This window comes from Sorex fumeus, unplaced genomic scaffold (assembly GCF_029834395.1).
Source record: "Sorex fumeus unplaced genomic scaffold, SorFum_2.1 ptg000100l, whole genome shotgun sequence".
In the NCBI taxonomy this organism is placed as follows: Eukaryota; Metazoa; Chordata; class Mammalia; order Eulipotyphla; family Soricidae; genus Sorex; species Sorex fumeus.
The window spans coordinates 276,079-288,125 of NW_026606157.1; the positions used below are offsets into that span (position 1 = coordinate 276,079).

A 12,047-nucleotide genomic window follows, 5' to 3' on the forward strand; every position below is an offset into this window, starting at 1 on the left:
TGGCCCCTCTACTTCTCTTTTCTATTTTCTCAGGTATCATCCTATCCACCTATCTCCAGTTTAACCTTTCTGTGCTTTCTTGAGCATATCTATACCTATACATATAAATAACTTGTTATATGACATCTTAGTGTGAGGGTCCATGAGATGTGCACTGTGTATGGGCCTGGAAGCCCATCACCTTACTCTTTCCTCTTAATTTATTTAGTGCAGTATCTTGGGAGTATTTTCACATTAAAATCTTTCTCAGCTTTTCAGACAGCAAGTCAGTGAATGAATATGTGTGTGTGTGTGTCTGTGTGTGTGTATACACACAGTGAATATATATATATATACACACTGTATACATATAGCACCATGTGTGTATATATATACACACAGTCAATGAATATATATATTTGTGTGTATATGTATATATATACACACAGTCAATGAATCACTGTCACTGTCCTCTCGTTGTTCATTGATTTGTTCGAGCGAGCCCAGTAACATTGTGAGACTTGTTACTGTGTTTGGCATATCAATACATCACGGGTAGCTTGCCACACTTTGCCATGTGGGTGAGATACTCTCGGTAGCTTGCTAGGCTCTAAGACAGTCAATGAATATATATATATTCATTGTGTCTATATATATATTCATTGTGTATATATATATATATATGTTTAGAGGCCATAACTAGCTATACTCAGGTCTTACTCCTGGCTTTATGCTCAGGAATTCCTCCTGGGGGTGTTCAGGGGACCATATGTGGCGCCAGTGACCGAATCTGGATTTGCTATATGCAAGGCAAGTGACTGCCCACTATATTATCTCTTTGACCCACATTATGACATCTTTAACCAGTATTTCATTGGTGGCTTTTAACAGCAATCTGATCTTTCCTATTATAAACAATATGACAAAAACCCAATTTTGATACATCATATTGTATATCTAAGAATCTCCAGGAGAGATGCCTGGAGGGTTTCTGATTCTACTAGATATTGCCAAATTGTTCTCATTGGATTTGTTTAAATTACGCTCCTACAGCTTTAGATACCTATTAAACATTTATTTTATTTTAATTTGATAGATGGAAAACAGTATCATTGCAATTTATGTAGAAATTTATTCTGTTTTGATTAAGACTCTAAGGCTAGGGGTGTCATTCAGTGGTTGAGTGCTTGTCTTTCATATGTGAAGCCCTGGGGTTTGATCCCCAGAATATCCCACACCTCCAATATAAAAGGTTGAGTCCTTACATATAAAAGAGAATAGAGAAGCACAACTTAAAAAAAAATAACAAAAAGCAAATGCTGTATTCCCACTTTGCAGTTTAAGAAGCATAACATTACATGCCCCCAAACACACAGCATAAATGCACTTCTATGTTTATTGCAGCACTATTCACAAAAGCCAGAATATGGAAATAACCTGACTGCCCAAGAACAGTTGACTGGATAAAGAAACTATGATACATCTACACAGTGGAATACTATGCAGCTTATATTCCAAGGAATAGAAGGGAAAATGAAGTCATGAAATTCGCTTGCAAATGGATGGATATGGAGAGTATCATTCTGAGTGAAATGATTCAGAAGGAGAGGGACAGACATAGAATGACTACATTCACTTGTGGGACATAAAAAATACAGTATGAGACTATTACCTGTGGACAGTAAAAGTTAGGGTCAGGAGGACTGGTTGTTGTTGGAAACTTGTCATAAGTCAGGGGAAGGGTAGAGGACATTTAGGATTGAGAAGGGACCACTATGACAATGACAGTCAGAAATGATCACTCTGGCAAGAACTAAGGGCTGAGAGTAAAAGTAGTTAAAGGGATATACATGATAACCTTATAATATTTGCACCACAAACCATAATGATCAAAAGGAGAGAGAGAGGGAGAGAGAAGCAGAAGCAGAAGCAGAAGCAGAAGCAGCAGAAGCAGAAGCAGAAGCAGAAGCAGAAGCAGAAGAAGCAGAAGAAGCAGAAGAAGCAAGCAGAAGAAGCAGAAGCAGAAGCAGAAGCAGAAGCAGAAGCAGAAGCAGAAGCAGAAGCAGAAGCAGAAGAAGAAGAAGAAGAAGAAGAAGAAGAAGAAGAAGAAGAAGAAGAAGAAGAAGAAGAAGAAAAGAAACATGTTTGCTGTAGAGCAGGCTGGGGTGGGAGGTCAAAAGAGGAAATTGGGGACATTGGGGGTGGGAAACGTACACTGGTGAAGGGGGGACTGAAACATTGTTTGACTGAAACCAAATCATGAATAACTTTGTCATTGTGTATCTCACAGTGATTTTAATAAAAGTTTTTTTTAAGAAATAAAAGAAGGAAGGAAGGAAGGAAGGAAGGAAGGAAGGAAGGAAGGAAGGAAGGAAGGAAGGAAGGAAACAGAACATTACAGCGCCTTCAGAGTTCCTAAAGTCCTCATCACCTCCTTCCTGCTAGTGACAACTGTTCTGATCAGTGGCAGAAGGGACACACAGCAAGGACTGTGTTCTCAGTCCTCTTTAAAGCAGCTGCTCACTGTGTCGCGCTAGGAACATGAGAGTAAAGAAGTACTCGTGTCAATTTGAAGTTCTGAGGAACTGCTTTTCTCCTTTCCAAAATTTTTTTTTATAGTAATGTGTGTTCACATGATTCCAAATTCAAACATGCAAAATAAGGTACATTCAGAGCAATGTCATTATTATGCCTACTCCTTCTAGTCATTACCTTTTTTTTTTTATAGATCATTGTTTATTTTTTACTTTTAGATTTTTATGTCACTGTTTCTGCTTAAAAATTGGAAGCAAATACATTAACCAGCCATGATTCAGAGACTCACAAATAAATCTCGGAAGAGATCAACAAGCAGCAGAGATGCCTCAGACCCCAAAGTCACCATCCAGTGAAATATTTAACTCCAGGCAGTCACACCCGCAAACTGCCTCTGACACCATATAATCTCATCAACGGCCAAGATCCAGAGACCATGAAATAAAGCTCCCAGAAGAGAGCAACACAGAACATCTTGGAGTGACCTCTGATTCTCTAGCCCACGGATGTACGAAAAGCAGCAGACATTTGTTTGGGTTTAACATACATGCTTGTAATCTCTTAAATACGGGCTTAAAGGCTCCAGGATTAAATACAACAAACTTCACACAGTTTCCTCGTATGGTGGTGGGAAGGTGCACAGTGGTGGGGTTGGTGTTTGAATATTATCTGTAATGAACTATTGTGGACACTGTAGCACTGTAGCACTGTCCTCCCGTTCACCGATTAGCTCGAGCTAATCGCTCCAGCTCTAGCTGTATCACCTTATTTAAAATTTTAGTATTCCTGGAACAACATCTCATACTCTATACCACTGATGTGCCACGACTAGCACACCATTGGGTTGGAGCGATAGCACAGCGGTAGGGCGTTCGCCTTACAAGCGGCCAACATGGCCGACCCGACTTCGATTCCTCCGCCCCTCTCGGAGAGCCCGGCAAGCTACCGAGAGTATTCGATATGCCAGACACAGTAACAACAAAGTCTCCAATGGAGACGTTACTGGGCCCGCTCGAGCAAATCGACGATCAACGGGAGGGCCTTTACCTTCTTTTATTTAAAATTAATTATTTATTTATTTATTTATTAAATTTTATTGAATCACCATGAGAAAGTTACAAGCTTTCATGTTTGGGTTACAATCACACAATGATCAAACACCTATCCCTCCACCTGGGCACATTCCCCACCACAATCTCCCCAGTATACTCCCCATTCTCCACCCTCCCCCTGCCTCCATGGCAGACAATATTCCCCATACTCTCTCTCTACTTTTGGGCATTATGGTTTGTTATTTCTTTTTCTTACATAAAATGCAGCTGGAGCGATAGCACAGCGGGTAGGGCGTTTGCCTTGCACGCAGCCAACCCAGGTTCAATTCCTCCATCCCTCTTGGAGAGCCCAGCAAGCTACCGAGAGTATCCCGCCCACATGGCAGAGCCTGGCAAGCTCCCTGTCGTGTATTCAATATGCCAAAAACAGTAACAACAAGTCTCACAATAGAGACGTTACTGGTGCCCGCTCGAGCAAATCAATGAACAACGGGAGGACCGTGCTACAATGCTACTCTTACAAGTAAAGCTGAGGTCAATTAAGAACTGCTGCACAATCTTCTGTGAACTTTTTGTATTTGTTGTATATTTATATATACATATTTGTTTTATATACATATTTTTAGACACAAAACAAAGCCTCTACAAATGAATATCTGCATTCTCTTGAAATTTTTAGTGATTCAATTTTCAAGAAAAAAATTATGTGACTGTGTGTGTTGTGATAGAACTTACACACTTAGACATTTGCCCTTAAACAACCATTTAGCCTAAAATACTAGATTTATTAGGTTAAGCAATCAGTCCATTCATACCAGACTCTGAACCTATCCCAAAGTACAGGCCTATGAAAGAGGTTAAGAAAACAGAAATAAATTGGCTTGTGTGTTTAGTTGAGTGGCTGATAGCGTGAGCGGTATGGTATGATGGATAAGACAATGCCTGCGTGCAAGGAAAGCTCCAATCCAAATTTGATCAGCATCTCATTGAAAAGTATTTATTTTGATTTGGGGCCACACCAGTGGTGCTCAGGGCCTAGTCCTGGCTCTGTGCTCAGGGATCAGTCCTAGAGGGGATCAGGGGACCCTGTAGGGTACTGGAGCTCAAACCCAGATCTGCCACAGGCAAGGCAAGCCCCCTATGTGCTCTACTATTCCTCTGGCCTATGATTGGAATTTATTTTGAAGACCTTTACTACAATTGCCATACCATAGGAATTCTGAGAAGCTTCTTTACAATCCTACCTTTGTACTGTCTTCCTTAGCTCTCTTTGTTGCCCCTACATAGAGCCCATCCAATTGTGCCATAACATAGCCCATGTGTCTCCAGAATGGGTCATTCTTATTTTCTTTGATGTTATTCCGAGTCCACTCATCTTGTTTCCTGGAAGAAAAATTAGATTTGTGCTAGTGATTGCCAGGGTTGCTCATTCAAAGCTAAGTCAGACGTAGGAAACTCGAGATGCTATACTCATATTCTTAGGTTGCTTTAAGTTTAAATTCTAGATGGTGTAATTTCTAGGACACTTTGGAAGAAGTGTTAAGGCAAATGCTAGTGATTTGCCCTGGAAGTCTTCCCTGGGATGCTAAAGTTTCCCCCATATGCTATCCAAAACCCAGTCCAGCTATGATATTTCCCTTCCTGTGACTCTGAGAGCCAAAGACATCTCAGATAGTCCAGGTGCATCTTGTGTAAAATATTATTGTCTCACATGTCAATATGAAAAGACAAGTTCATTAACTTTACTTCTGTATGAAATTGTAAAGCTAAACAACAGCAAAGAAGCTCAAAGGAAAAGGGGTGTGTGTGTGTGTATGTGTGTGTATGTGTGTGTGTGTGTGTGTGTGTGTCTATTTCTATGCAACTGAACTCAGTGAGTTTTAGCTGGTGCTTCGTAGAATTTAAGCATTCAACGGAAAAAGTAGTTTGGTATGGAGCTTAGAGAGACAAATCAAAAGCCCTTGTGTCCCCAAATTAACCTCTAGCCTTTTATTCCACACAAAGAGACACTTTATGCATTTCTATAATGTTTTCAATATTGAGAGTAATTGGCCTTAAACGATTCAGGGGCTGAAGAGATAGGACAGCAAGTAGGGCATTTGCCCTGCACGCGGCCGACCCGGGTTCGATTCCCAGCATCCCATATGGTCCCCTGAGCACCGCCAGGAGTGACTCCTGAGTGCAGAGCCAGGAGTAACTCCTGTGCAACGTCAGTTGTGACCCAAAAAGAAAAAAAAAAGATTCAAATGAAAATGTTTTTCAGAGGATGCTAAGGACTTCAGACAGTAATCCTAGTGCTGAGATAATCCCGCTGGGATTAGTCAATGGAACCCAGAGAAAGAAAGCCCCGGAAAGGGAGTAGGCCCCATCCTTCCCAGGAAAGCTGTGATGTGACTGTGATGCCCACTTCCTCTACACCAGCGTGAGCTTTGAGAGAGCCCAAATTAGGGGATGTTTGTCTGCAACCTATTTTCATGCTATTACCAAAAACACTATTCCTTACCAGGAAAGCTACTCCAGAGTCCAGAGTCCGAGAATAAAGAGGTAAGAGAGGCCTAAGGCATTTGTCTTACAGGCAACTAACTTGTCTGGGTTCCATCCCCCGATCACCACCAGGGGTCACTCCCTGAGCACAGGACCAGGAATAAGCCCTTGTCACTGGCAGAGGGTGACCCTCCTCTCTCCTCTGGCTTCCCCTCCCTCACTCTTCAACCACCCCTCCCCCCACAAAAAAAAAAGCTAGAAGAGAAAATCGGAAAGGCAAACATTGCTGTTTGAAATGACAAATCCAGGTCTTGAAGTCTGAATCATAGGAAGTGGAGTGTTGTCATACGTACATCATAAAATCCTGCACTTTATCCACGATGGAGGGTTTCTTAATCAGCTGGGGGTAGAGGTTCACAAAGTGGTCATACATGTGTCTGAAACAAGAGATGAAAATGGTTGCATTTCTCTCTTTTCTTGTTAGATTTCTCCCATCACAGAACATAACCCAATCTTTAGGCTAAGAAGGAGATCATCCGATATTGCAAACATTCCCTAACATTCATTTCTCTCTCTACTTACTTATTTATATAGTCTCTACCTTTGTGATGGGCTGGAGCGATAGCACAGCAGTAGGGCGTTTGCCTTACAAGCGGCCAACATGGCTGACCCGAGTTTGATTCCTCCACCCCTCTCGGAGAGCCCGGCAAGCCACCTAGAGTATCTCGCCCGCATGGCAAAGCCTGGCAAGCTACCCGTGATGTATTCGATATGCCAAACACAGTAACAACAAGTCTCACGATGGAGACGTTACTGGGCCCTCTCGAGCAAATCAATGAACAATGGGAGAACCACGACAGTGACCTTTGTGATACAGGGATCAAATCCAATACCTCACATATGAGAGACAGGTGCTATACTGTGCAGCACTAATTTTTTATTCTCACCCTCCCCAATAAAGTAAAATCACAATTAAAAATTGGGAAATAGTTGCAGTATATAGAAATATGTCATGTAACTATTCTGTTATTATCTAAGTATCTACTGCCCAACTCACTAGATTATGTCTTGTCATACATATGGAATATATTTCATAAAGCTAGAAACATAAGACAGGGACAAATGGAGATGATACTGGCGCCCGCTCGAGCAAATCGACGACTAATGGGAAGTTAAGTGATTAAGTGATTAAGAAACATAAGATAGATTTGGAGCTCCTTTGTACATATTTCGGCCCTAATTCCATTCTCCTTCTCTGTCCCCAAAGCTTACCCGTGTTGAGTCAGTGATTTGTAACCCTCATGCTTATTTTTATATACCAACAACACTACATATATGTACCTAACCATAAGCATAGTATTTGTTATATTTCATACAAAAGCATACAATCACATTATCATTGTTGCCTGTTTATTTCTCTCAATATGATACACTTAAAACCCAGCTCCTGGAAGTGCGCGGCCGCAAATGTGGCCGTGCAACATCTTATTATCTCATTCTTACTTTGGACAAACTGGCAGGCTACCGAATGTAACCTGCTCACACAGCAGAGTCTGGCAAATTCCCCATGGCATACCCAGTATGCCAAATACCAGTAACAATGATGGGTTTCATTCTCCTAACCCCGAAAGAGACTTGAATATGGCACTTTTTAAAAAATCTCAGGGCTAGGACAAAGGAGACGTTACTGGGGCCTGCTTGAGGCAATCGACGAACAACAGGATGGTCGTGATACACTTAAAAAGTATCTATTTTATCACCTGCAGATTAAGTTTATTCTTTCCCCCCACAGATAGTATTTTATGGGATAATTATGCAATGATGCATGAGTACAATTCCATAATAGATATATATTTTTTAGTTTTTCACTATCATAATGAACCTTCAAACACAGCTGTTTTCTAAAATACTTTTATATTTTTCATGTTCTAGGAAATATATATAAAACATATAAAAGTAGAATTTCTTTTATATGTTTTATATACATGAATATACCCCGCCCCGACCAGGGCTCCGGCAGCCAAAGACCTCCAGGACCAGCCACCACCATGCTGAGACCACTCTCCGCACACATGAAGGTACTGGCAGAGGGACGAAGTCATGCGAATTCCGGGGCCAAGATCTCCAAGTCTACTCGGATTTGGGCCGAGCATCCTCCACCCAGATCCTCCAAATTCCAGTAGGCGGGGGTCACACCCACTAACTGGCCCCCTGGTGCCGTGTAATCCCATCAGCGGCCAAGACTCAGAGACTATAAAAACCAGCTCCTGGAAGACATCTTATTATCTCATTCCTACTTTGGACAAACTGGCAGGCTACCGAATGTAGCCTGCCCAGGCTACATTCGGTAGCCTGCCCACACGGCAGAGTCTGGCAAACTCCCTGTGGTGTACCCAATATGCCAAATACCAGTAACAATGATGGGTCTCATTCTCCTAAAGAGCCTTGGATATAATCTCAGGGCTAGGATGAAGGAGACGTTACTGAGGCCTGCTCGAGGCAATCGACGATTAACAGGATGATTTGTGATTTTTGTGATATACATGAATAGTTCATCTATTTGCCAAGTTGTGGTTGTAGCAATTCACCTTCCCATAGATTACACTTCTTGTTTCTTAGCCTCACCAACACTGGCTATTGGCTGAATTAATTTATATATATATATCTTATGGGTTTTGGGTGGTTTCTATTGCTTTAATATCCATTATTCTCAAATTTATTTATTTATTTAGATTTTGGGTCCACACCCAGCTGTGCTCAGGGCTTACTCCTGACCCTGTGCTCAGGGATCACTCTTGGCAGGGCTTGGGGGACCATACAGAATGCCAGGGATCAAACTTGGGTTGACCGTGTGCAAGGCAAGCACACTCCCCACTGTAACTATCACTCTGACCCCAATAGTCTTTATTTTTAAAACTTACTTTAAAAATTAGGACCCTCATCCCACAGCTACCATGTAAGCAACAACCCAGTTCCGTAGTTTTACCACGAATCTGGTAAGAGATGCTAGCCAAGCTGCTAAAACTCACTGGTACATGGGTCTTTGGGCTGAAAACTCTGGGGAGCCTTCAGGAGGGGGCTTGGGTGGGCTGAGTCCCTGCCCTGCCGAAGCCTGGGCAGCTGCCCCACACCCCACAGCTGCTGCCATGCCAAAGACCCAACTTCACTGCTTCATGGCTAACCTCCACAAAGATGCCTAACCCAGAAAAATTCCAGATACACCAGTTTGAGGGCTGAGAACTCTGGGGTCTTCTGGAAGTGCAGGTGAGCAGTCTCCCCCATGCCTGTACTGCCAGAAGACCCGGCAGCCACACCCACATTGCCAGCTGCCACCATGGAAGCCAAACCCAGACTCACAACTTGACCACTAATCTCAGATGTAAGTCAAGCCAAGCTGCTGAAACTTATCATCCCAGTTCTACAGATCCCGAAGCTCCTGGAATGACACCAGTAAACTCCACAGTACTGAAAGCTGGGCTCAGAATTCTGAGCACACCGAATTAGATGGGGAAATACCTAGACGCCAGCTAAACTCAGTAAACAACAACAGTTAACACAGAAGGTTCAACTAGGAACCAAACAGCTTAGTAAACCCTCAGACAAGGACTTAACAACTCCATGGTGAGGTACAACCATTTTCACAAACCTTCTTTTACTGAAGTATTTTTAAAAATAATTCCATGAGCATATTTGTTGTAAGAAGCAATGTAAAATAAATTATTTTGTGCCTGCTCAGGAGGCAGGCTTAGGAGGCAGGTGGGAAACTGGGGACAATGGTGGAGGAAGGTCACACTGATGGTGAGATTGGTGTTGGAACACTGAATGCCTGAAACAACTGTATATGAACAACTCTAAACTATGATGTTTAAATAAAGTTAAAAAAAATTAGGTGCATCTCCTCTGTTGTTTGATATACATTTAAAACTGCTGACACATACATCACTGTATACATCCTGTTGGCTTGATACAGTTATCTCTTGCGATATGATTATCACCATTGTAAAGTTAAGCAACATCTATATCACGCCACATAATTATAATTTCTTATTTGTGGTGAGAACAATTAGGATCCACTCTACCTGCAACTTTGAAGTTTATAACATAGCATTGTTTACAATCTCTACGCTGTGTATTAGCTCTCCTCGACTTCTACTATTGACAACTTTAACTATATCCTCCCATTAAAATATTTTAATTGACAAAATAATCCACTTATATTTCTTATGATTTTTATATGCGTGGATCTATATCTATCTTTTCAGTTTTCCATTCTGCACTCCTATTTTTGCACTCCATTTTGTGGTTTCTTTGTTTAGATAACATTTCACTTTTATTATGCTTTTTATATTCTGCTAAAGAGCAGCTGTAAATTATATTTCTATTCATTAGGTCATTATAAAAAATTAACAAGACATTTTAATAACATTTAAATGGATTGTATATTTCTTTATTCAAACACGGCATTTTTAAGCAAGCTTTGATACTCAGTAATAACATTTCTCTATCATTTTATTGTTCAAGTATTTAGTTTTTGTGTGTATGTTTGACCGAGATTAAATCCAGATTCTCTTACATGTGAAGTATTTGCTCTACCAATAAACTACACCCCTACCAGCTTAAGTTACCTTTTAAACTAAAAATCATTATTTAAATATTTTAAATTTAATTAAAATATTAAATTTTAATATTAAAATTAAAATACCACCTCCGCTTTGCTGATGACATTGTTTTAATAAAACCAAACATCAGCCAAGCGGCACAAATGCTGGCCGACTTTGACCGCGAGTGTGGAAAGGTAGGACTACAGCTGAATCTTACGAAGACAATGTTTATGAGAAACAGCCTTGTTCCTGATGCCCCATTCGCTCTCAATGGAACGACCATCTCCGAATGCAACAGCTATGTGTACCTAGGTCGAGAGGTCAACATGACAAATGACCTGGCACCTGAGCTGCGCAGGAGGAAGAGAGCGGCTTGGAACGCCTTCAAGAACGTCGAAGAAATAGCTAAGAGGACGAAGAACCTCCGGCTCTGGGCACATCTCTTTGATTCCACTGTTCTTCCTGCATTAACATATGCCTCAGACACCTGGGCCCTACGCAAACAGGATGAGAACGCTATTCAGGTCTCCCAAAGAAGAATAGAAAGAGCTATGCTTGGAATATCACGTTTCACTCAAATGAGAGAAAGAATCTGGAGTTCTGACATCCGTCGACGATCAAGAATCAGGGTCGCTGTCTCATTTGCCAAGGTGTCAAAAATCAGATGGGCTGGTCACGTAATGAGATTTAAAGACGACCGCTGGACTAGAGCTGTTACCGACTGGATTCCATGGGATGTCAAAAGACCGCGTGGCCGCCCACCTACCAGATGGTCAGACTTCTTCGTGAAGATCACGAACGATCAGTTTGAGGCCCTTCATGTTCCCGGAGCGAACAGATGCCATTGGGCTACACTAGCATGCGACAGGGACAAATGGAGACATTACTGGCGCCCGCTCGAGCAAATCGACGACTAACTCAAGCACTGTCAGGAGTGATCCCTGAGCATAAAGCCAGGAGTAAGCCCTGAGCACCAGTGAGTATGGCCCATAATCACATATATATACACTACTTCCACTACCCAGCCGTCGCCACACTCCAGGACACTTTCCGGACCCGCGTGGCAGCTCCAGCCGAGACTCACGCATGACTGAAGACCCACAGAACAAGATAAGCGGAACTCTCTGAGACCTTGGACTCCAGCTCAGCGAACCCAGGGACAGAGTTTCTCTGCCTGCTCCCACCAACCACAGGACGCTTTCCGGACCTGCGTGGCAGCTCCGGCCGAGACTCACACAGGACTGAAGACCCACAGAACAAGATAAGCGGAACTCTCTGAGACCTTGGAATCCAGCTCTGCGGACCCAGGGACAGAGTTGCTCTGCTTGCTCCCACCAACCACAGGTGACAAAGGGATTCTAATCAAGAGCCCCACCCTACCCTGCCCTGTCTGCTT

General features: G+C 42.2%; 1 protein-coding gene across 1 annotated transcript in view; it reads right to left on the reverse strand.

The window, feature by feature from the left end:
- PLBD1 (phospholipase B domain containing 1) overlaps window positions 1-12,047 on the reverse strand; it is a 67,184-nt gene that overhangs the window by 26,249 nt on the left and 28,888 nt on the right. The window contains exons 3-4 of the mRNA XM_056134614.1: window positions 6,404-6,487; window positions 4,811-4,949 (exon numbers count right to left, since the gene is read on the reverse strand). Of these exons, the coding sequence (XP_055990589.1) occupies window positions 4,811-4,949; window positions 6,404-6,487 (223 nt within the window). The remainder of the gene's footprint in view (window positions 1-4,810; window positions 4,950-6,403; window positions 6,488-12,047) is intronic.